Raw genomic sequence first — 25,653 nt, 5'->3', positions numbered from 1 at the left:
CGTCTACAAAGGAAATGGAGTTAAACTAATTCAAGTTCAACTATGTGTGCAAATTTAATGCAGGCAGACTAGTTAATGCTCTGTGTTGACATGACATATGCTTTGCAAGCACCAGCCCACTTTAGAAATCGTAGCTTGAAACTGAAATCCTAGCTTGCACAGCCCCAATATATATATATATATATAATTTAAAGAGCCAGTTCACATATAGGAACCAACTGCTTATTTACTCTATTCAGTAGCCTATATGATGAGGAAAATTGGGGCTGCTTTGAATTTTATTCATCATGTCAGCTAGTCCCTCCTGTATATGAAATTATATGAAAACACCTCCATATGTATTTGCTATACAGCCTTCAGTAACCCCTTCCATCATCACAGCAGCTGGAATCAGTGCCACTACACAACGTTTTTCAACAGATGCATTCACATAGAATGTTTTCTACACAATAGAACTCCTGCTACAGAAGTGAGCACAAGAAAATAAGAAATCCATGTATGCAAAGAAATAAGAACATTTAACTCAGCGTACTGCAATGATACTCCTAAATGGTAGCCTAAATCAAGGAGAATTGATTTGTAGAATAAGACAAACACAAAGCCACAATCCTACACAGAGTTAAGCGCCCTTAGGCATATCAGAAAGTGACATATACTCATCTAGGATTCTCAAGTTGTTGGACTCGCAGCCTCCCAGGATTTCTTTCTGATGAAAGAAAGCACACAGATAGAAACTTCAGATGGAACAAATAGGAATTTCTATTAAATGGATTCATCTCGAAGAACAAAGATATGTGAATCAAATAGTTTGTCTACTATGATATCAAACAATTACACCAATCAGTCTCTGAGTTGCACAACATTTAGATCCATAGATAAAATGTGTAACATCTATTCACCTGGGACAAATTTGCAGCATACTGCAGAAAACCCAGGGACAAAACTAATACATTCTGAATTAGATTCATATCATCTTTGGGTTCCTGTCAGCTTCAGGTTATTGCCAGTCTGATGTCATGTCAACAACAAGTGAGCTCTTATTGTAACATATAAAATATAAGAGACTGGTCTTAAACACAGAACAAGGTTCACTTAACCTCGTTGATTTGAGTGGGCTTAAGTATGCTGAGTCAATTGTTTTTTTAAAATTTCATATATTCCCAGCATATCTATAAAAATCTCTCAGGGTTACAAAGTATTCAAAAACTGCAAGAAAACATCACCTCAATGAAATTCAATATACTAAAAAAATTTTAAAAACCCAACAGAGAGAATTGAGAATTGCTATGACAAAAATCCTTAGTAGCGACCATAACTCCCATTAAAAATCACAACAGTTTATTTCTATAGACATTTTTGGAAAACAGTGGCCTTTACTAGTCTGCTAAAACCATAACTGAGCAGGCCTGCTGAACTTCTTTGCTGAGGAAGTTCATAAATTTTACATTCAGTGGATTCATTATACATTTAATAAGGACTCAGACCTTATCACCATGGATAAGGCTAAAGGTTTGTTTGTTTTAACAGTCCAGTCAACTAACATACCAGCAGCTCATATAGTCCATCAAACAATAAGGCTCTCCACATGAGCCGTGTGAAGAGCCTGAATGGGGTTTGCAGGGAGAGCGGACTTCTGCTCTCTGGGGAGCCCCCTGATGCCTGGAGGCATGGTGTAGCCCTCCGATCAGGAGGCTACTCATGAGTCGCTGTGGCGTGGAACCGTGCCCCGGTGACACACAATCAGATAAATGGTGTTAGTGGAGCGCACGCTCAGCTAACCTCGTTTAAGGGGGGGATATAAGCGGGCTTGCTGCCAGGAGCTGCACGGCTCCCGTTGCTTCACACAATCTGGAGAAACTGGGCTAGCCTTATCCCAATTTTTCCTGACTGTGGGAATAACCTCAATGTCTGACATACTGTGCAAGGGCACGTCAACCTAGTAACATTGCATGCACTCAAGTTGCACAACTGCAAATGCAAGAATTGCACACATGGCATTATACAAGCATAAGCCTGTTATTCCAGTGAATAGATATATCTAGGATTTAGGCCTACCACTCTTCCACTTACAACCATTCAGCTCCAAGGTACAGATTAGGGATGTGTGAATCGATTTGGGTACAAATTGATTTCTACCCAAATCTAGCTGATTTGGGCAATTTGGAGACAGAACAAATTGCCTTTGTAGTTCATTGGCTAGATTCAGGTCCAAATCAAATTACACCAGATTCAGTTTGAATCGATTCAGGATTCAGATGCCTCCTATTAATTCCCCCAGATTCCCAGCTTTCATTAAAAAACAAACAAACAGCTAAGCTCTAGTCCTTGTATAAATGGAGTTATTGAGCACAATGTGTGGTCACTGTTTTTCAAAAGTTTGAGGAAAATTTATTATACACCAAAGAATCCAAACACTTGAAAAATCATGACTGCACACTTTGCTCCATAACTCCACTTCTACAAGGGCTAGAGATTACCGTGTGTTGTTGTTTTTTTTTAATGAAAGTTGGGGATCCATGTTATTGTTAGGATAGGGCAACTTGAAATCCTCATTATTACCTACTAGTGAATTTAAGCCCGTTAAATTAACGGGCGCTAGTAGACCGCTATTGCGGCTCGCTCTTTGGGGCTGGCTGTTCCCTTCTCTCTCCTGCCCCACTCTCCCTCCCTCCCTTCTGCCCCACACTCTTGCCTCCCTCCCCCTCCCTCCCACCCCCCTCTCTTGCCCTTCCTCCCCCTCCCACCCCTCTCTCTCACCCTCCCCTCCCTCTCAGCGTCCTGCTGCAGTCCCTCCTGCCCTCCCCCGCCCCACTCCCTCTTGCCCTTCCCTTCCCCCTCCCCCTGCCCCACTCCCTCCTGCCCACAGCGACGGCGGCACTCTCGGGCCCGGACGCCCGCGGTGGCACTCTTCTTGCACCCGTGAAGGCAATGGGCCTAATGACAATGTGGGGGGAAGGGCAAGAGGGAGGGAGATTTTCCCAGCTGAGTGAGTATTAAGAACAATATTGGGGGAAAATATGGGGAAGGTATCTCCAGGAATAACTTCGGCCAGAGTTGGCAACCCTACACCTGCATTGTTGGCAGGGAAGGGATTCTAAGGTAGGTTATATTCCATGCAATAACTATTAATTAATAATGATAACAAAACCCCGTTTCCAGCTTAGGGCCGCTAACCTTCCAGAATTGGCCTGGAGTTCCCAGGCACCCGCATCTGCCTTGAAAGCAAGCTTGGAGGTTTCCATAGCTGTATATGCTGTGGAAAATAGCGGGGGGGGGGGGTATTGGGGAAAACAACCATCCGCAGGGAGGGCTCCAGACTTCATCACGGGACTCGCCCTGTGAGGCTGCTGAAGTTCAGAATTAAAAGGAAACAGGGGCCGCTTCCATCCTGAGGGAGGCCTCGGAGGAGGAGGAGACGGGCAGGCAGGCGAGCAACGGCGACCACCCAGCCCCACCTCACCTGCCTCCCGAGTGAGGCGAGGGCTGCAAACCTGCCCTCAGGTCGGTGGCGATGGTGTTGGCAGAGGTGTTGGCAGCGGCATTGGTGCGGTCTCCCCACAGGCCCAGCCTCCTGGAGGGGACACCCAATCAGTGTGGGCGCCCGGGCGGAGAGTTCTGCCGCGAAGAGTGCTGCCGCCGCAGGCGGGCGGGCGGCCGAGTCCGAGAGTGCCGCCGGCGCCGCAGGCGGCTGGGTGGCTGTGCCAAGAGTGCCGCCGTCCCTTTGGGCAGCCGGGCGGAGAGTTCCGCCACCAAGAGTGCTGCCCGCCGCTGCCACGTCTGCCCTCCCCACAGTCCCTCCGTTCCCACGGCCACCACTTCCGGCCTTCCTGTGGCCGGGCCGGGCATCCAGCCAACATGGCTGCCTGGTGCCTGCGGCCGTATCTTCCTCGGACGTTCTGGGCATGCACTCTGCGCATGCCCAGAATGGCTGAGGAAGACATGGGCGCAGAGACATGGGCGCACACCCAAGGTTTTTATTATAGAGGATGGCAGAAATATACAAAATCAGTTTTTAAAACACATTAAAATTCAACCATTTGTCCCACAAAAATTGGGTGACAGGTCGCACCAATGAGGACCTACCCACCACCCAAATTTGGTGCCCTTAGGACCTTTATAAGTGGTTTGAATCCAAATCAAATAAAATCCAAATCAAATCCGGAGTGATTCAGAGGTACAGATTTGGACACAAAACAATTCAGCAGTGATTCGTTTAGGATACAAATCAAATCAAAAGAATTTATTTGTGTACATTACTAATAGAGATGAAGATGGAATCCTCTCTAATAAAAGGCTTGGTGTCCGTCTGTGGACAACCAAGCGTCTGTCCGTGCCTCCCTCGGCCATTCTGGGCATGCGCTCCGCGCATGCCCAGAACAGGCCGCGGCAGAAATGAAAACAGGGAACAGGCGGCCACGTTGGGCAGCCAGAAGCGGCCGCCCCAAAGAAGCCAGTGAAGCCCGGCCGAGGTGGTGGTGGAGCCGCCGCCGAGGCCTGTGGATGCCAACACGGGCGGGCGGCTGGGAGACCTTGGGGCCCTTGCCCGGCCCCAAAATTGCCTTTGCCCTTGGCCCACATGTTTTCCACCGATCGCTCTCCCGCCCTCCCAGCTGCCCGAATTCCCCTTCCCCGCACCCCCCCCCCCAAGGATTAAGGGGAAGAGGCGGCGGGGGGAATTGGCCAAGGCAGCGGCAGAGCCACCACCTCACCCAGAGGAGACGGAGACCGGGACCGGGGGCAAAGCGGAGGCCATTAAAAAAAATTGCGGGCGCGGTCACCACCTGCCCGCCCTCCCAACTGCCGAGACCTCCTTACACCGGCCCGGTTCAGTCAGGCGATGAAAGTCCTTAATTTGAGAGGGAGAGAGGAGCTCGTGAACAGAGCTCCTCTCTGTGCAAAGGCTCTGCCCGAACTGGCACTATGGACGCAAAGGACGCAATAGGCGTCCTTTGCTCCCAAAGTGCCATTTCGGGAAGAGGCTTTGCAGAGAGAGGAGCTCCGCTGCCTACACATCACTCCTGGTGATTTTTTTCCTATTTCTTACTACATTTTGCAACCACAATTCCCCTAAACCCCTGTTTGCCATCGATTTCAATCGCTTGTCTACTGCGAATTCGCCAACCACATGGATTTCCCGGAACAGAACCCTTGCGGTTGGTAAGGGATGACTGTATAACATACTAGTAAAATGGGCTTGCAGTTTGTGAGCATACCGAACATGTAATAGTGTTGCTGCCAATAATCCCAAAAAAGATGACAAATTCTAGGCGACTGACTGAGATAGATGAACAAAGATCTTTAGTGTAAAAAGTTTAGTGTTTTTTAATGTCTTAACTGGCTTTTGTGGAAATCTGACATGAATAGAAATCCTGTGAACTAAAACAGTATAGCTTGTTTCCTGGTCATTCTGTGAAAATCTTGTCTTCCTGACTGTAAAAGTACCTGAGAAAACTGCCAAGGTTTGTTGGAAGGCATTTGTCATGTCTCCCCTACCCCAATCTTGGCAAAAATGATTTGATCATCATCACTGATAATAAAATATCAACTAGATTCTGTTATCACTAGATTGATAATAAAGAATCAACCAGATGCAGTTACTTTTTATTACTATCCTTTTGAATTGTATCAGAATTTCATGTTTGATCCATTTCTTTTCCAGACATGCCTAATGACTCCTTAAGGTATAATATGATGCACAAAGAAGCACCCAGCTTTAGCATTATGACCATTCTGCTGCATTTAGCATAACTAATCCTGCCTTCCTTGTCTTCACAGAAGGTAATCCGTATAGCTGGTGGGTTGGAAAAGCCAATGAGAAGCACTACTACTGGGGTGGCTCTGGACCAGGCATTCAGAAATGTGCTTGTGGGATTGAACGCAACTGCACTGATCCCAAGTATTACTGCAACTGTGATGCTGATCCTAAACATTGGTAAGTATGTTGTCATATATATATTTATTATTAATAATATATATATTTTATATATATACATACATATATATATATAAACAAACAGTTAATGGACTGGGTCTCACGATTCGTGAGACCCGGTTTTGGGCAGTGAGTGGGCGGGCTAAGCCCGCTCTCCCTGCTCATGAGCGGGGAGGGAGCCCTGGGTGGCCAGATCGGCTGCCCACACGATTGCCGGCTCCGAGACAAAACCGGCGGGGGCTGGGGATCTCAAGGGCCATGCGGCCCCCGGAAGCCCCAGTATGCCCTGCGCAAGCGCGCAAGGCATACTGGGGGGACCCCCAGAACTGGGGGGCGGCTTTTCACCTCCCCTCCAGGGGTCTACTCATGAGGTCTACTCCCCTCCAGGGGTCTACTCCAGGGGTCTACTCCCCTCCAGGGGTCTACTCGGCTGTGAGCCCGGTGGTTCTTACGATCAGGCAAAAATCGGTCTAGGCTCTCCTAGCCCGATTTTTGCCGATCATCTGAATTGTCCCATTCTCTCACAGAACATTAAAACCCACAGTCATCAAATGAAATGGATGGTTCACCACAGGTAGTAGGCTTAGGACAGGCGAAGGGGAGTACATGATGCATAGTTAGCATGTAGAATTTATTTCCACAGAATGTGATTATTTACATGGCTTTTAAAATATCAGGAAAAACCAATGCGGGATTGGTTTTGTCAACTGCTATTGATAGACCATGGTAAGTAAAATGAAACCGTACTTGATGCTAGGAAAAATCAGCAAGTAGCCAGTTTGCAGCCTACTTGTATAATTATTTTCCGGACCAAGAGGATGCATTTATAAGTTTAGTCTGTGTGAATGTCTTTAAACATGTGAATTCCCCAACCGTTTCTTCTTGACTCCTAAAAGTTAGCCTTCATATGGAACACCTAATGATATTACTCTCAAAGAAAAACACTTTTGTGCATGAGATCTGGATCTATCATTAATTTTTGTATCTCTACTTTGATCTCTAATGATTATATAAATGTGGGATTATAGCTCTGGAAGGCTTAGTAGCCAGACATATATTTCATTTTTTGCATTAGCAGTTTTCTTTGTTGTAATCAGCCTGTTGCTATTTGGATCAATAGTGGCATGCTGACTGTTAGAATTAAAATATTAATTCATCGCACTATTAGTGATTACTGAGCTGCAGAAAGTGCATGATGCATCTCGGATAAAATAAGTAATTACGTATATGGATTAGCAGAAACTAAGGATGATCAAGAGACGCCTTCCTTACAATAGCTTTTAGAAGACAGGAGATGAATAAAAAAGATACTCCAGTGTAACAAAATATTAAAAAGTGAAATATCGAAAAGTAAATAAGTATTTGGAAGGTTCACTTGACACTTTAGCTACAAGAGCTAAAACATTTTCAATGGAGTAAAGTAACAAGTTATGCTGCAGCTATTTACTAAGGGTCCATTCACATGTAATGGCAAACTGGAGTTAAATGGGGCAGAGGTTGGATTTCTTGTATGTCCAAATGCATGGAACCTCTGTCCGATTGGGAAAGCGACCTTAGTTTTCCATCCCCAAACTACAATTTGAACCCTCAGTCTGTTGTTTCGCTGCTCCTGCCTGAGGTTTGCAGCCGGCTGCTGTACATCTGAATTCTGAACTTAAGGCTGCATTCTCGGAAACCAGAGTTGATGGAGGAAGCTGCTCCATCTCTCCTTTCTGATTGGCTGCCACAGCTATCCTTCATGAAAAGGAGGAAGCCCAACAGCCAGTTCCTTACCCATGCAGCCAATTCCCCCTCCTCTCTGCAGTCTCCTTGACTGCATTTTGGGTTCTGGCCCTTACATCCAAATGCAGACAGGTAAGCGTACATGGGGGTGGAACCAAGGGTCCATTGGAACCTCAGTTCCATGTTACATGTGAATGTGGCCATAGACTCTGAGCAGCCTTTGTGAGACTTCTAATGACTTCCCATCTAGCCGCTTATCTTCAGCCATAGTACAGCTTCCATTATTCCCAGCTTATTTCCTAGAGTAATTATTGGCTTCGTTGCCATGTTTATTTTCCATTGATAGGAAAATAACAAATGTATGGTTCAAAATTTGGCAAGGTAGCCGATTGCAATGATTAGCCAAGTAGCACCTTCAACAAATAGGTGATGCTATGCTGTTTTCTTACTGCATGTTTACTGTTGGCCTGTTTTTGTTCCAGGGAAGATTCTGGAAGGTCAGCCATGTTAAAGAGATTTACTTGCTTTACTTTATTTGTGTGTACATGTTTATTCCACATGTTTATCATGTGGGTTTGTACAATAGCTTACAAACTTAGTCTTTCTTTTCTTTAAAAAAGGAAATTTATAAAGGCCCAAGTACAAAGACAAGAAAAAAGACAATCTCCTCCCAGCAGACCGAAGGCCTTTCTGCAAAGGAAGATTTTACTAGTCTGTGATAGCTTGCAGGAGAGTCTGCTAAATGTGCTTCCCTGATAAGGGAGTTCCAAAGAGATGTGCTGCCACACAGAAAGCCCAAGATCTGGCTTCCCTCACCTGTATCTCAGGAACTCTCCATAAGTTCAGTATCTCTGCTGACAAACACTGTGAGGCGATTCTCACGATTGGCCAAAATCGGGCTAAGGGAGCTTAGCCCAATTTCGGCCAAACGTGAGAACCACCAGGCTCGCAGGCGATCCCAGTTTCTCCAAAGTGGGTGACCCGCTTTTGTAGCCCTCCCCTTAAACGGGGTTAGCAGAATGAGCGCTCTGCTAACCCTGTTTTTGTGACCATGTATTGCCTTGGTGCAGCTCCGCACCGCAGCAACACGAGGAGACCCCTGCTGGGAGGCTGAAACAAGCCTCCTGGCCCTAGGAGTCTCTCCAGGCTGCCCTGCGCACTCATGCGGGGCATCCTGGACTTTCTGGGGGCGCATGTCCTCCGCTCCCTGCAGCCCCTGTTGGCTCCATGACAGAGCTGGCAGCCGTGTGGGTGGCCGATATGGCCACCCAGGGCAGACTGAATGATTGTCTGCAGGGAGAGAGGGCTAAGCCCGCTCTCCCCGCAAACCCCCTTCCGGCAAGTCTCACTGATCATGAGATTCACCTCAACTATAGAAAGGGGGTGTCAGAGTGCATCAGTGCAAGGACAGGGCTTATGCATTCACTTTCAGAGATGCTGTGCATGAGTACAGAGCCCCCAGATTCCATAATACCTGGCATCCAGCTTGGTTATCCACCACCATCAATTCTTTCTTATCTGAACTGGGTTTCAGAGTGTTTTTCCTAATGTGGTGCTAAGGTAATATGCAGTCATTTAAAAAAGCTTGTTTCTCTAATCAAGTATCAATATAGTAGGGATGTGCCAAAACCACATGCGCAGCAGCCATTTGCATGCAACTGCCCTCTCCCCAGGGCAGCTGAGGGAGAGCACTGCTGGAGCGCACTGATAGCTGGGGCAAGCGCTGTGAGCATGGCAATGGCAGCAAGCCAAGGAGGAGCAAGGATGGACCTCCTCTATGTTAAAGGGGCTCTGGAAGCCCTCAATTTTAAAGGGATTGTGCTTCGATTCGGATCGGCACATCCCTACAATAGATTCTGTTATAACAGAAAATTTAAGACTTCCTCGTTTATCCAGCCTGCTTGAGTCAAAGAAGCAGTTCATATAGGGAAGTCTCTCTTGTATGGCTTTAATATAGAGACTGGTGAGCATCATTGTTTGAAGGAAATGTTTTATCTTGGAACAAGATCATTCATTCCAATTTTAGGATTTTTTATTAAGTATGCTGAGAAATTGCTGTTTCAGCTCATGTTGGATGCATGCAAAATTCTGAGTTAAGTTGCAAAAGGTTTCATTGTTTTTCAAAGAGAAATTGGGTCAGTCAAGTGTTATAAATGTGGAAATTCCTCTGGCAGGACATATTCACAATCACTTAGTGAACTTTTTAAACTGAAAAGCAGTATATAAATATACAGAGCTGGGACTCACGATCAATGAGACCCGGTTTGCGAAGTTGAGCAAACTAAGCCCACTCTCCCCACACATGAGCAAGCGGGAGCCATGGGTGGCCAGATCGGCTGCCCACATGATGGAGCCGGCAGGGGCTGGGGAGTTCGGGGGCCGCGTGGCCCCCGGAAGCTCCAGTATGCCCTGCGCGAGTGCTCAGGGCATACTGGAGAGACCCCCGGAACCGGGAGGTGGCTTTTCACCTTCCCTCCGGGGGTCTCCTCGTGAGTAGGCATGGCGCAGAGCAGCACCGTGGCTACTCACGATCTTGAAAGCGCTCGCTCCACCAACCCGGTTTTAGGGCAGGGTACTTGAGTGGGTTACCCACTCTAGAACCACCAGGCTTGCAGCTGAGTCCAGTGGTTCTCACGATTACAGAAAATCGGGCTAGCGGAGGATAGCCCGATTTTCTGCAATCGTGAGAATAGCCTCTTATAGTTACGGTTCATGTTGGCAAGGTTTTTCCCCATAGACATATAGAAAAAATGTGAACTAGCCTAGTTTCTTGGGCTTGCAACTAAGGGCTAGTTCACATATGGCCCAGACAAATAGTTTATGCACACCCGTCTCCATCCCTTCACAGCACTCATATAACTTCCAAATACCCATGGATGAGACATTGAAGCTATTCTCACGAACAGCAAAAAAAAACACAAGCTAGCGGTGCAGCAGTGAGCCCTTTTAGGTAGCCCACCACTTAACCCAGGTTTTGGGCATGAGTGTACCCAAATACCAAGTTAACTGATCATGTGTCTGCCATAGCTGGGGGGAGGGGGCTCCCAGTAATGCACCGCACACTCATGTGGTGCTTTATTTGGGCTCCAGGGGCGGGGTGCCACACGGAAGCATTTTCCTGAGCCTGACCCCTGGAGTGGCTGGGTGCTGCGCGGTGAAGTACGGGTGGCCCACAGGAGAGCCTCCGCACGTCTACACTCAGAACACTTCCGAAACAACAAAACCCAGTACCCCATGGGTTAGCAACCCATGGGGGGTGGTTGGCACCCTCTTTGCACTAGACCACTACTCACTCTGGGCCACCCCAGCACCCCACAAGTGGCTTTAAGGTTTTTCGCCATAGGGAAGAATGGAGGTTTCAGCAGCCCCATAACTGCACTTGGGGGGTGCTGGGGTGGCCCAGAGCAAGGGTGCCAACCACCTCCATGGGTTGCTAACCCATGGGGTACTGGGTTTTGTTGTTTCTGAAGTGTTCTGAGTGTAGATTCTTTGGTAGCATATAAGATTTTCAATGACAAACTATGAATCCACTCTCATTGCTAACCTTAAAGACACATAAACTTCAAAAATCACTTTAAAATCAGCCTTTTGCCCAATTCCTTTCAAATAATTCTGATAGCTTCCTTTCCCACCTTGGGAACTACCACCCACCACACTCCACTCTAGGATACCCCTTTCTCCCCGACGTGAAGCTATACAATTCCAAAATAATTTTAAAATTCACCAATAATCAGAGGAGTGTCCTGTTGCCTTGGAACTTTGTGGATAGTAGAAACCCCGGTTGTCTACCACCTACCCCACTTTTGTGTCCCTAGGTGCTCCACAATAGGAGATATGGGCTAGTTTGGGTCCTATTATACCATATGAGAAAAATAATTAAAAATATTTCAAATATTCATTAAAAAATCATAGGGGTGTCTGATTGCTTCGGGGTTTGCATGGTTGCTGGCACCCATGGGTGCTTCACAATAAGGAATAATGGGCTGCTTGGAGTCCCATTATATCCTATGAGAGAAAAATAGAAATAGTTTTTTAAAATTCATATAAAATCGTACAAGTGTCCAATTGCTTTGGGGTTTGGGTGGCAGGTACCCCTGGGTGCCAGCTACAATCCTACCAATTTTTGGGTGTCTGAACTGATTCAAACCAGTTCGAATCAGTTTGAACCAGTTCAAATTTGAACCGAACCAGGGGGAGGTTCGAGCAAAACCAAAACCGAACCACCCCCTCCTGGTTCGAACCTGGTTCGAATTTGAACCGAACTGGGCAAACCAGTTTTGTGCACATCCCTAGTGTTGGTCCTTACGTCCAAAACCTATGCAGCTTGGGGGCTCAAGTACTTGAAGCAACACCTTCCCCCACATGATCCTTCCCATATACTGACATCATATCTGGAGGCCTTTCTCCAGGTGCCTCTGCCTTCTGAGGTGATGCAAGTGCAGACTAGAAAGAGCCCTGTCAGTTGAGGGACACCATCTTTGGAACATGTTTCCAGGGAGGCTTTTCTCATATCCTTACAGTGCCAAATAAAACCTTTTTATTCTCTCATGCCTTTTAAACTATTATTTGAATTGGTTTTCTTGCTGGTGATGAATTTTTACTGCCTTCGCTGTTTTAATATGTGTATTTATTTGGTGTTTTATTCTTATAAGTCAGCCACCCTGAAACAACAAATACTGATGGGTGGAGTATGTATTTTTAAAGTAAACAAGGAGTCTATTCACACATGCATGCAAAACCAGGTTAAGAAAGTCCAGCCTGGTTTTGCATGCATGTGTGTACTGCCAAGATCAGCCTGAACCATGGCAGCAACCCACTTACCAAGCCTCTCTCTAAAACAAGGAGAGCAAGCACTCTCCTAAAGTTATTTTGCTGACCGTCTGATCACTCGTGTGGTGCATTATGCGATTTCCGGGGACCAGGACAACACATCCTGTCCCCGACCCTCCCCACTGCCTGGGCCAGTGGAAAATTGTCTGGGCCTGCAGGGAGCAACCACAGAGCAATCATCTGTGGGGAAGGTAGTTTTAACCCACTTTCCCCGCAACCCACCCTCAAGCCCTTCTCATTGCTCGTGAGAAAGGGCTCAAGTTGTCAAGAGAATCAGGGTCTTCCTGCATCCAGGAATGTGAATGGAGCCCACGTGCATAGGGACTGGTTCTCAGCACCAGGTTGTGGGCATGGAGGAGCAACATGTGCAACTTGGCACCCACTTTGCTGACTGCACTGCTTTTGCTTTCGCTTGAGTGTCAGATTTTGTGCATAAAATCTTTTCCCCTCTCTCATTTCTTTTCCCTTTGAGTCTTTTCCATTCTGCACACACTATACTATAGCAGTCAGCATTAATAAGTAAAGTGATCCTCAATGCTCTGTTGAATCCACAGTAGTTACTTAGGTCTTTTTATGGGCTTTGGAAATGAAGCCCTAGTTCATTTGCTGTCTAGCTCATGCATTTCTACCATCCTGAACATTTCGTTGCAAAGAAGACTAGGTGACATATTGAATCTTAAACTGTAAAGTTATTTTTGTTATGAAACAATTTGATGCATCATTACACAGTGCAAACCTTTGAAATGAAGCAGTGGAACATAAAATTATGCTTTTTCATATTTAGTTTGAAATGTATCATTTGAGTAAGAACTATTGTTCCCCTCCTGCTAATTTCAGAAACTCCCTTTTAGTCACAGACGCTTGGTTCTGTGCTACATCACACTTGCACTATTTAGCTGATACTGTTACATGCTAACTGGACAACAAAACAGCAGAAGGTCATTTGAGGTGTGTATCACAGTTCTTCAGTGAACTGTAGAATTGAACACACAGGAGAAAGACAGTCACAGTCACAAATAACAACTTGCTAAACCCATTTCTGGTAGTGCTGCTCACTTCCTGTGTCTTCTGCTGTGCCCCAAACCTAGGATTCTTTTCCTCTGGTATTCATCTGTTCCCTCTCTTTATTCCTTTAAAAGAGGGTTATGGTTTGGGGGGGGGGGGGGTTGGCTGGGTTCACACAATGACAAGGATCCTGTTTAAAATTTAATCAGAAGTAGTGAGCCCTGTGAAGCTGAGTGTGAGAGCTCAGAATTTCAGGGCAATCCTGGTCAAACCACTTCAGTTAATCAGCATTTAGCCAGGAAAGATAACCAGGACTGACTTGTTCAAATGTGGGGCAGTTTGACCAGGGTTGCCCTGAATTTCTGGGTTCTCACAGTTGGCTCCACAGGGATCACTAATCCTAATTAACTTTTGAACCAGGATCTTTTCTGCCCGTTTTGCCTCTGCAAATTCACGTCCAGCGGAGTTGTTCAGGATTGTGTTGTAACTGCCCCCCACCCCTACTTGAACCAGAATTTGGAGTCATCAGTTACCCGCTTTGATGTGTTTAAAGAGTTTTTCGCAGATAAAATCTCTCAGATTCGGGCCGAACTAGATGGAGACTCCACAATTAATTTGATGTCTGAGCTGGAGGTGCCCAACAACTCCTCTTATGTGATTTGACTGGATCGGTTTCAGTTTTTGACTCTTGGGGATGTGGACAAACTGCTTGGAGCGGTGAGGCCTACCATTTGTTCTCTTGACCCTTGTCCAACATGGCTTGTTCGATCTACCAGGGAGGTTGTTGTAAACAGCCTGATAGAAATAATAAATGCTTCTCTGAGGGAGGGCAGGATGCCTCCATGTCTTAAGGAGGCAATCATTAGACCTCTTTTAAAGAAGCCTGCATTAGATCCCTCAGAGTTGAGCAATTATAGGCCTGTTTCCAACCTCCCACGGCTGGGCAAGGTAATTGAGAGGGTGGTGGCCTCTCAGCTCCAGGCAATCTTGGAGGAAACTGATTATCTAGAGCCATTTCAGACTGGTTTTCGGGCGGACTATGGGGTGGAGACTGCTTTGGTCAGCCTGGTGGATGATCTCCAATTGGCAATTGACAAAGGAAGTGTGACTCTGTTGGTCCTTTTGGATCTCTCGGCAGCTTTCGATACTATCGACCATAGTATCCTTCTGGAACGTCTGAGGGTGTTGGGGGTGGGAGGCACTGTTTTACAGTGGCTCCGCTCCTACTTCTCAGATCGATTCCAGATGGTGTCGATTGGAGACTGTTGCTCTTCAAAATCTGAGCTTAAGTATGGTGTCCCTCAAGGCTCCGTACTTTCTCCAATGCTTTTTAACATCATCATCATCACCACATTTATATCCCGCTGTTCCTCCAAGGAGCCCAGAGTACTACATACTTGAGTTTCTCTTTCACAACAACCCTGTGAAGTAGGTTAGGCTGAGAGAGAAGTGAATGGCCCAGAGTCACCCAGCTAGTTTCATGGCTGAATGGGGATTTGAACTCGGATCTCCCCGGTCCTAGTCCAGCACTCTAACCACTACACCACGCTGGCTCTCATCTCATCTACATGAAACCGCAGCGGGAGATCATCGGGGGATTTGGAGGTAGATGTTACCAGTATGCTGATGACACCCAGATCTACTTCTCCATGTCAACTTCTTCAGGAGCTGGCATATCCTCCCTAAATGCCTGTATAGAAGCAGTAATGGGCTGCATGAGGGAGAATAAACTGAAGCTGAATCCAGATAAGACGGAGGTACTTATTGTGTGGGGTCAGAACTCTAGAGACGATTTTGATCTGCCTGTTCTAGATGGGGTCACACTTCCCCAAAAGGAACAGGTTCGTAGTCTGGGAGTACTTCTGGATTCACATCTCTCCCTTGTTTCTCAGGTAGAGGTGGTGGCCGGGGTGCTTTCTATCAGCTTCAGCTGATACGCCAGCTGCACCTGTTTCTTGAGATCAGTGACCTCAAAACAGTGGTACATCTGTTGGTGACCTCCAGACTTGACTTTTGTAATGCGCTCTACATGAGGCTGCCTTTGTACATAGTCCAGAAACTTCAGTTGGTTCAGAACGCGGCAGCCAGATTGGTCTCTGGGTCATCTTGGAGAGACCTTGTTACTCCTTTACTGATGGAGTTACACTGGCTGCCAATAGGTTCCCGGACAAAATACAAAGTGCTAGTTATAACTTACAAAGCCCTAAATGGCTTAGGCCCTGGGTATCTAAGAGAGCGTCTTCTTCGTTATGAGCCCCACCGCCCATTGAGGTCATCTGAGGATGTCTGTCTCCAGTTAACGCCAACTCGTTTGGTGGCTACACGGAGATGGGCCTTCTCGGTTGCTGCCCCAAGATTGTGGAATGCGCTCCCTACTGAGATACTATCCTCCCCACCTCTGGCAATTTTCAAAAAACACCTGAAATCCCATCTTTTCACCCAAGCTTTCTCAGCTTCCTAAATTTTGGGGGTTTTACTATCTGGTTTATTTTAAAATTAAAAACCCGATTTTGGGAGTTTAATCACTGTAATTGTTTAATTGTTTTAAAATGTTTTTAAATTGTTAATTATGTTGTTTTTTAATTTGTTTTAGCTCTTTACTGTTGTAGTGGTTTGTTTTAATTGTAAACTGCTCTGACCCATTTTGGAAGGGTGGTATACAAATACAATAAAATAAAAATAAATAAATAGGAGTGAATTACTGTATCCATTACTAGAACAATTCCCTGGTAGGCCTGATTCCTTCTATCTTAACTACTGCTTGGCTGATACTAACGATGAAGTCACCAAAGTGGTAGCCAAATTTATTTATCGGGCGATGAGACAGACATCCCTTTGAACTTTTGAAGTTCAGAGCGTCTATGTTAAACTTCCTTGGCAATGCTCCACTCTCATATAAGCTGAACTGGATCACAACTCTGGCAAATCACACCAGGTCCTGGGCACCACTCAGGATTAAGTCCAAGGTAATATTCTCTCTGTTCTGTTTTGCAACCAATTATTCTAAGGCACATTCATTTAGCATGTCTAGGACTTTGGCCTCTTTTTCACTACCTGAATGTGAATTTATCCTATCTATATGTGGGTAATTGAAGACACCCATTATTACCACTCTGTCTCTCTTTGATGGCTCTCTTATTTGCTTCTCCAGCTACAGGTGGTATTTTGATCCGAAAGGCAATAGCATGTCCCTAATAAAAGGAATCTATCCCTTCTTTAATATACAGTGCTACTCCACCCCCAATCCTCCCCTCCCTGTCCCTTCTGGAGAGTTTATATCGAGGAATAACAGTGTCCCACTGGTTCTCACCATTCCACCAGGTTACTGTTATGCCCACTATATCTATTTTTTCATTAGTCACCAGACACTCCAGCTCTCCCATCTTTGATTGGAAGCTTTTGGCAATGCTATATAGACACCTATATGCTAATTCTTTTACATGGCGTTGATGTCTGCTATCTTCCTTGACATCATTAGACCTTTTTGACCAGCTGTCATGTGTTTTACTCCTGATTCCACTCTGTCCCCTTCTGGTTTTTCTTAAACATTTACACCCTCGTGCCTTAGGGGATTTTGTTTGCCAAACCAGATACCACCCAGTTCCTGTTGGCAATCCCCCAGGCATCATTTTAAATGCTCCTCTGCTACCTTTTTTATTTTGAGCACCAACAGTCTGGTTGTATCTTGGTTCAAGTGGAGGCCATCCCTTTTGTACAGGATTCACTTGCCCCAAAATGTATCCCAGTGCCTAACAAATAGAAACGCCAACTCCTGGCACCACTGTCTCATCCGTGTATTGAGACCTCTCAGCTCTGACTGTCTCGCTGATCCTGTGTGTGGAACAGGTAGCACCATGTACAGTAAGAAAAAGCTACCCTGGGGGTCCTGGACTTCAATATGTTCCCTAGCAGCCTAAATTTGGCTTCCAGGATCTCCCAACTGCATTTCCCAACATTGTTGGTGCTGACGCGCACCACAACAGCTGACTCCTCCCTAGCACTGACTAACAACCTATCTAGATGCTGTGTGACATCCACAATCTTTGCACCAAGCAGGCAAGTCACCATGTGGTCTACAAGCAGGTCACAGACCCATCTCTCTGTTCCCCTAATGATTGAATCACCCACTGCTAAGAGGCCCCCACCCCCTGGAGGAGCATCCTCTGTGTGAGAGGATATGTGTGCATTGCCCAAGGAAGGGGTTCCTGCTAAGGGAGGGTTTCTCGATTCCCCAGACTGATGTCCTCTTTCACTGAGACCCTCATTCTCCATGACATCAGAACAGCTGTCAGCCTGGGATTGAGTTGCCTCTATCACATCGCTGAAGGTCCCATCTTCACATGTCTCTCTGCCTCCCTGAGCTTCTCAAGGAAAGCCACCTTGGCTTTGAGGGGATGAACTTGTTCCCTGAGAGCCAAGAGCTCCTTGCACTGAGCACACACCCAGAACCTTTGACCCTCAGGCAGATAGTCATACATACATCACTGCAATACACTAGGAAGCAACCCCTCCCCTGCCGGCACTCTACCTTAATAACTAGTTTGATTGGTTATCTGGAATATATAGGGCTGGTTCATGTGAAGCTAGGTACTGGGTGCAGTTGTCAGCTAAATAAAGGTTTTAAGCTCTGTCCTCCAAGAAAAGTATAGAAGTGGGGTAGTACTCACCATCTCCTTGTGCCGTGTGTCTCCTAGTGATAAAGGGGGACCACTTGTTTCCTCCCAACAGAGTTCCCCACCAAACTCCCACTAAACTCCTTTGAAATCTGTTTGCAAACTCCTGTTAGCAAAGTTCATGAGAGCAAAGCTCCCCTGCTGGACCTCTTGACTTCTCAGGAGCTCCTTCCAAACTGAGGAACTTAGGAATGTGGCCCCACCCACAAGCTGTGTGACTCAGCTGCCGCTAATTCCCACCCCCCTGGCTCTCAGGCACAATTGAAACTGAAATGGCCTTGTTAAAAACACAGCCCTAGCCAGCCAGATTTCAAACTCTAGGAAAGCCTAGCCCTAAACAGCTCACCTGGTCCCCCCACCTTGTTTTTGTTGATTTGTTTGTTTGTTTGTTTGTTTGTTTGTTTGTTTGTTTGTTTGTTTGTGGTTGCTTACTGTTGTCTTTAGAAAGAAATCAAGTTTTGCTGTCTGCCCTGCTGGACCCCTTGACTTCTCAGGAGCTGCTTCCAAACTGCTCTTTCTTACTCCCCCCGCCACAATTGATTCAGATGTATCTCTAACAGCCTGTTTATGATGACTTTACCTCTTCTACTCTATTTTCCATTCTGTACGTTCCTTGTCCTCAAGTAGACTGCAAGAGCTCAGCAGAGAATTTTTATTAAGTGGTATATAAATATTCATAGTACTCATAGTAATAGCAGTGGGGACTTTGCTGTTTGTTTAACATAGAGCACCTAGATGGTGATGGTGGTAGTCATGGTGATCGGGACATGAAATTCATCAAAGGAGGTGTGTGTGTGTGTGTGCGGTGAACTGATTGGACCAAGCAATGGATTTCTGCTTTTCCTTCACCCACTCAGTAGTTACATACATGCACCACTTGTTGAGTGGACAGTGCTGAGGACCAATGAGGTAATATTTTGTTTTTCCTCAGCTTTTTGGTTCTCAGAAGAATAGCTGAATCTCAGGACTTTTGAACTGTTTGGTGCCAAGCTTGTGATGAGAGTGAGCACGGCATGCTTCATACTCCATCAAGGCCCTTTTGCTTGTGCCAATATGCCAAGCCATCTGTTCACATGAGGCATACAAATGAGGAGAGCTGAGCCCTATTTTCTCCCTTCCCTTAGCTCCTCAGCATCAGCTATTCAATTGTATCCCGCCCCCGCCCCCCAGCTTGGGTCTGCTATTTGCTAGGTAGGGAGAAAAGAGGTTGGGGTGATGGAGTGAGAAAAAATGTAAGATGGGAGAAGGTGCTGCTCCCCTCACTTGCACACTATTTTTAATATTAAAATTAGACACACACACACCCGATTTTTTTAATAATTTATTTATTATTTAAAACATTTATATACCACCCAAAATGCAAGTCTCTGGGCAGTTCACAACAAAAACAGATAAAAGATTAAAACATCGCAACAATTAACTTTTTAAAAGTTAAAACTATTAAGAACACAATTAAAATTAGGGGGTTCTTCACATGATTAGTGAGCAGAGCCTCTGGGGGATTTGCAGGTAGAGCGGGCTTAGCCTGCTCTACCCACAGACAAGCAGACAGTCTGCTCTGGGAGGCCACAGCGGCCGCCCACACAACTGCCAGTTCCGTCACGGAGCTGGGGAGTTCGGGGGCTGCGTGGCCCCCGGAAGCTCCAGCATGCCCTGCATGAGTGTGCAGGGCATGCTGGAGATACCCCTGAGCCGGGAGGCTGCTTTTCAGCCTCCCAGTTGGGGGTCTACTTGTGAGTAGCCGCGGCGCGGAGCCATGGCACGGTTGCTCACGATTTTAAAAACCAGGTTTGTGGAGCGCTCGCAAATTTTGGAAGTGCTGCAGTGAACACTTGTTCAGAAAGGTAGCATTTCAGTACAGTTTTAATTACAGGTCTTTATTGCTAACCATTGTATTTAGAGCCATGCCTTACCATGAAAATAAGCAAATGATTATAAATACCCATTACCCTTTATTTTCTCACAAGGTGCTAAATGAAAAATTTGATCTATTTATCTTTTGCTTGATCTAGCTGGAAATACTTGAGCAATGAACATGTAGTTTATAAAAAGAAAGAAAGAAAGAAAGAAAGAAAGAAAGAAAGAAAGAAAGAAAGAAAGAACTTTGAGCTCACTAGTTCCTTAGCATCTGGAACTTAGAAAGCTGCTTTCTACCAAGTCAGACCATTTGTCCATCTAGCTCAGTATTGTCTAAGCAGACTTGCAGGAGTATCTCTCAGCCCTATCCTGGAGATGCCAGCAAGGGAACTTGGAACCTTATGCATGCAAGCACACAGATGTTCTTCCCAGAGCAGCCCCGAATATCTTAGTGCTTACATGTCTCCCATTCAAATGCAAACCAGGGCAGACCCTGCTTAGCAAAGGGGCAATTCATGCTTGCTAGCATGAGACTAGTGCTCCTTCCCTCTCCTTCCATCAAGTCTGCTGGATCAATCTTGATGTAATATATGGTGAAGAAAGAAGAACTTAAATCATGCTTCTTCATCAATTGATGTTTGCAACATTCCAGACTTGAAAGAGCCATTACAGATAGAGATCTCATACAACCACAGACACAGTAGATTTAACCATAGGTTGTTCACCCCAAACAGTTACAAATCATCAGCTACTGAGCAATCAAACAGTGAACAAGATTAACAGTATATCCACATGTGAACGGGCCCAGGGTGAGCACAGATGTTTTACAGTACCAATGAGAATGTGAATAGTTATACAATGTTGCCCAGAACAAAACCTCATTCAAGATGTTTCAATTTAGTTAACGACATGATAAAATTTTGAGATGAGCAAGTTATCTCACAATAGCTGCCCTCCTCAAGTGGAAAAGATGATAGTTGGTTGAAAGGTGCGCCACCTTTCAACCTATATATTAGATAGGGAGCTTTACATCTCAAGTTAAGTGGGAGACACAGTCAACATTGCTTTTCTGTAGCTCTTCCTTCCTGTTCTCGACATTCACCCTACTCCATTAAGTGCTCTGCAGCATAGCCAGAGATCTTGTGGAGGGAGCAGTTGATGAAGGAGGGAACACAACGAGGCTCGGGAGGAAACAGACAGGAAGAGCCATATCTGCATTATCTCTTGCTTCAACTGGAGGACCATTTATGGTATCTGGATTGCAACATGCCAGCCTAAATGTGACTACATTTTAGATTCATCTCTTCCATCACCTTTTCCTCTTCTATTGCCCTAAAAGAGGCATATACTTCTTAAGTCGCATAATTTGATTGGATTTGTTTGAATCCTGTCATTTAAGAAATCGTTTCCCTTTGTCAGTTATGCACAGATGCTTCTCCCATCCTTATCTGCTCTCAATAGGACTTAAAAGCTATAATTTGATACTAAGGCACTACCATCATAAATCATATCTGAAAGTCTGAAACAGTGTTTAACTAGGGATTATCCTTCCACATCAATTCACCAGAAGCCACACCTTATTCTAGATGTATTGTATTTTTTAAGGTTCTCTGAATGCTTCATGATTTGGGGCCCTCTCTGCTGTCACTCAGGCTTTCTGGACAAACAAGATGGCTTGCAGTATTTTGAGTGCTTTCAATCTGAGGGGCAGGACCAGCAGGGAGAGAGATAAATATTTATCTATCAATCATATTTTAATACCACCTGATATGTACATAATGCATAAAGAATCACCAGGTCACACATTACTTTATTAAATGAAAATTCCAGTTTAGATGGGATTACCATCCAGATAATTACATATGGAATTCCATATTTGCACATCAACCTAGATTAAGTAGTGAAACCCCTTTTGATTTATTAGAAAGAGGTCATCAATTAATCAGATAGCAAATGTTTTTAAACATTCTAAATTGCTTAAAGTACAAATACGCAGGATACTGAGGATGACAAGCACCATCTTAGAAAGGCATTCCCTCCTGTGTGAGAGACAAAATGCCTGTTGTGAGACGTGTGTCCATCATTTAGAAGATTGATTGGTTGGAGGAGGAGGCAGCAACTCCAGCCTGTTACATGGATATTATTCAGTGACCACTTACTATTTCTACTACTACTACTACTACTACTACTACTAATAATAATAATAATAATAATAATAATAAATTATTATTTTATTTTATTTTATTATATACCACGTTTCAGCAGATGTTCTCAAGCAGTTTACATAGAAAAGTAAATATATGAATAAGGTGGTTCACTGTCCCCAAAGGGGTCACAATCTAAGAAATACAATGCATGTTGAACATAAACATTTTCTGATGTGCTTTCTCCTATCAACCTAATACATTGACTGGAGTTGGATAGAAAAGAAAATGTCCTCATGGAGCTGTTTGTATGAAAGATTATATGTCAGTAATGTTCTGTGGGAATGAAAAATCTCTCAGCATTTTGCCAGAAAGCTCCATGAGCATTGACGAGCAAGAATCTAATGTCTTATTCATGGTTTCCCCCCTCCCCCACTTACAAGTTCCATATTATTCTCATAACACTAAGATATTTCATCTCCATTCTTCACTAAACGTGCAGGCAGGAAATCTGTTTCAGTTCACATGTGCTCCCAGGAGCTTTCCTCTCTTTCGGACTTGCCAAGGTGAGTGGGGGTGGCAAGGGCTCCAGGCAGGGCCAGACTATGTTGAGCCCCTAAGATGCAGCTGGCCCTCATTATCCATGGTCCCAGCTCCCATGGTTTTGTGTATCCACAGTCGGGCAATATAGACCTGACTTTGTTATCCGTGGTTGGAAAAAATAGGCAAAATTAGCCTATCAGTGGTTCCTGGATGGCCAGGAATTACTTCTGATGTCATTTCCAGCCACCATTTTGCATCTCAGAGCCATTTTGTATCTCTTTTTATTTTAAAAAACAATTCCAAGAATTTTTGAAAAACTTCTCAAAAATTTGGAGGATGTGCAGGTTTTGGGTGGCCTTTCTGGACAGCTGGAGGCTTGGAGAGCAAGGTACTGTGCTTTATTCCCTTTATTTCTGCTTTTTAGAAGCACTTTTTTAGGCTCAAGGAAATTAACCCCCAATTCCCATGGACTCAAGGTCACAGTTTCATTATCTGCAGTTGTAGATTGGAACAGAACCTCCGTGAATAACAAGGGCCACCTGTATGTCAAGCTTAAAGGACCGCTTAGCATTACAAAGAATATTGTAACAAAAAGGGCAATGAAAATAGAAATAATACAGCTTTGTTTTTATTTTTCAAAGCTGCACTGAAAAACTAATAATCTTACAAAAACAGTGATCTTGCAATAACATTTCTATTTGCATTAGAAATAGATTTTGACCAAGTTTTGTATTTCCATTTTTTAAAAATTCAGAGGCACCTCATGTGAGGCCCTAAGCTGCAACTTAATTAGTGAGACTGTTCTCATGTGCAGCCGAGACCGGACTAATGAAGCCAAGACCAGTCTTGGTGGCTTGTAAGAACTGCCGGCAGCTGCACAGCTGCCAGTGTGACCTGTGGCAAACCCTCCAAAGAGGCCTGTCCTTTAACCAACATTAAGGGTGTAAGTGCACCCTTAGCCTGGGCTAAATGATTGTGTGTCGGTGCCATGTGGAACTGACACAAGATCTGGCTCCCAGCCAGCGCTAAGTGGGGGGGCGGATCCCCAAAATTACATTATCTACAAGTACAGTACATTATGGGATTTCCAGGGGCCAGGACAACGAGCTGCTGGGGAAAGCTTGTGACCATCTGGGCGCACGATCCATGCGCTCAGCAAGGACTGATGGATCATCTACGGGGAAAGTAAGTTTGAGCAGCCTTCCCTTCCGCCCGCCCATTAGCCCTCTCACAAAATCATGAGAAAGGGCTCAGTGTGTGCCTAAATCTGGCATTGGCTCCAGGAAAGAGGAGGTAAAGGTAGAGCCTTGGGCTTTGAGCCCTGCATACTGTTGCAAGCCTGTGCAGCAGCCATCAGGAACATTGATACCATGAGAAATATTCCTGACATTTCTGAACACTGCTGTGTGTTGTCACAGGAACAACAGGAGATGGAGGCACTACTACTGTGGCAGTTTCTAGGAGTCCTCCATGCCATCGTATATTTGAGAAAGATAGCAGCAGGAAGGAGTCTTGGTGGCCACAGATTAAGAGAGGCTGCTAGGTTCCATTATGCTCTCAGCCTAGAGGTCTTGATGATTCAGAATTGGTCCAGGTTTAAAAACTGATTCATTTTGATGTCATGTGGACATCATCTTAATTAGAATATTTTAATTGGACCCATGATAAACCAGACGTGAGGGGGGTCTGCCCATCTCTAAATGGAGCAAAAACAGAACCACTTCATCACAGACCGAACTGAAATATGAATTGAAATCAGCTTCACTGTTTGCTTTGCTACACAGTTTACCTACATTTGTTCTCACTGTTGTACTCACTGTCTAGTATGACATTGCAAAGTAGGCAGCCATAGTTTTCCTGTTGGATTCCACTGCCTTAGGTTCACATATTCAATCTGTCACCTGTTTAGTGGTTTGTTTAAAACCCCTTACTTCAAGGGAGTTTAAGAGGAAATCTATCATGTCAAGACAAAGCCCATCTGCTTTCAAACATTCACCACACATAGCATTAAGTAAACACACAAGATTTCAAATCCCTGTATGTAGCCGATGGTGATTTTCCCATTTCCCAAGATATTAGCAACACTATACATAAAACACCATTTTTAAAAATAATAGAAGTCTCATAAACAGGCCGTAAAGTTGCAAACGAATGAAGCAGCATTTCATTTTCTAACAAGGTCATCTGCCTACTGGAGAAGATACTAAAACAGCAGCCTAATTGAAATGAAAATAATTCTGCAAGGCATATGTCTATGTTTACTAGCAGACCAAAAGTGACAAGTATCTGTTTCTTCCTATACTTTATAGCAGACTGATTTACATAATGAAAAAATCCTGCAACCAATCCCACATCTGTTAATTACCTTTCCGATATGTCATTGCGTTAAATGTGTTTACGAATTCTTGGAGCATTCAATTGCCAATAATTATTTGTGATGAATGAAGGATAAAACGTTCTAAAGATAGTTATTTGGTTTTCCTTTTTCTCCTAATGGCATCATCTTTGTCTCACTGAAACATTGCATTTAATGCCAGTCACAGAAGCTTCCTTCCGCTCCCAGTGGATGCAACATTATGTTTATAGCTCAATTTGTAGCTAGCACCTCGAATCACCCTTTTAAAAGCCATTGCCATTATAAAAAATGCATCTTCCAAACCTTTTCATAGCTTGGATCTTGAAATGGTCCTTTTCTTCCTGTCAATTACAAAATAATTAACAGTTTCAACCAGTCTGGATTAAACACTGTCCCTTGAAGCAGAAGTATACAATATGTGGGAGGGGGGTGCACCACTAAATGCGGGGCAGCAGCTGTCTTGAGTTTTCTCCTTGCTCCCTGAAACATGTAGGCTCACTTACTCTCTGTTGTGATATCATCATGTTGAGTGTTTCCTCAGTCCTACAAGTATATAAATATCCATGTCATAGCTGTAAACCTGCTCCACAT

The 25,653-nt window shown here is 44.8% G+C and overlaps 1 protein-coding gene and 1 long non-coding RNA gene across 4 annotated transcripts in view; one reads left to right on the top strand and one right to left on the bottom strand.

Annotated features, from left to right (window-relative positions):
- The window catches only part of CNTNAP2 (contactin associated protein 2), a 1,803,519-nt gene that overhangs the window by 1,470,662 nt on the left and 307,204 nt on the right, over nucleotides 1–25,653 (top strand). For all 3 annotated transcript variants that reach the window (XM_053266196.1, XM_053266197.1, XM_053266198.1), the window contains one exon: nucleotides 5,776–5,932. In XM_053266196.1, coding sequence (XP_053122171.1) covers nucleotides 5,776–5,932 — 157 coding nt within the window. The remainder of the gene's footprint in view (nucleotides 1–5,775; nucleotides 5,933–25,653) is intronic.
- Nucleotides 654–25,653, bottom strand: LOC128332026 (uncharacterized). The gene is made up of 3 exons (XR_008310516.1): nucleotides 25,566–25,653; nucleotides 25,366–25,403; nucleotides 654–706 (listed from the first exon to the last, which is right to left on the bottom strand). It is a non-coding gene; the product is annotated as an uncharacterized LOC128332026 (long non-coding RNA).

The sequence above is a fragment of the Hemicordylus capensis genome, chromosome 6 (assembly GCF_027244095.1).
Source record: "Hemicordylus capensis ecotype Gifberg chromosome 6, rHemCap1.1.pri, whole genome shotgun sequence".
Lineage (NCBI taxonomy): Eukaryota > Metazoa > Chordata > Lepidosauria > Squamata > Cordylidae > Hemicordylus > Hemicordylus capensis.
This window is presented reverse-complemented; position numbering and strand designations above follow the sequence as displayed.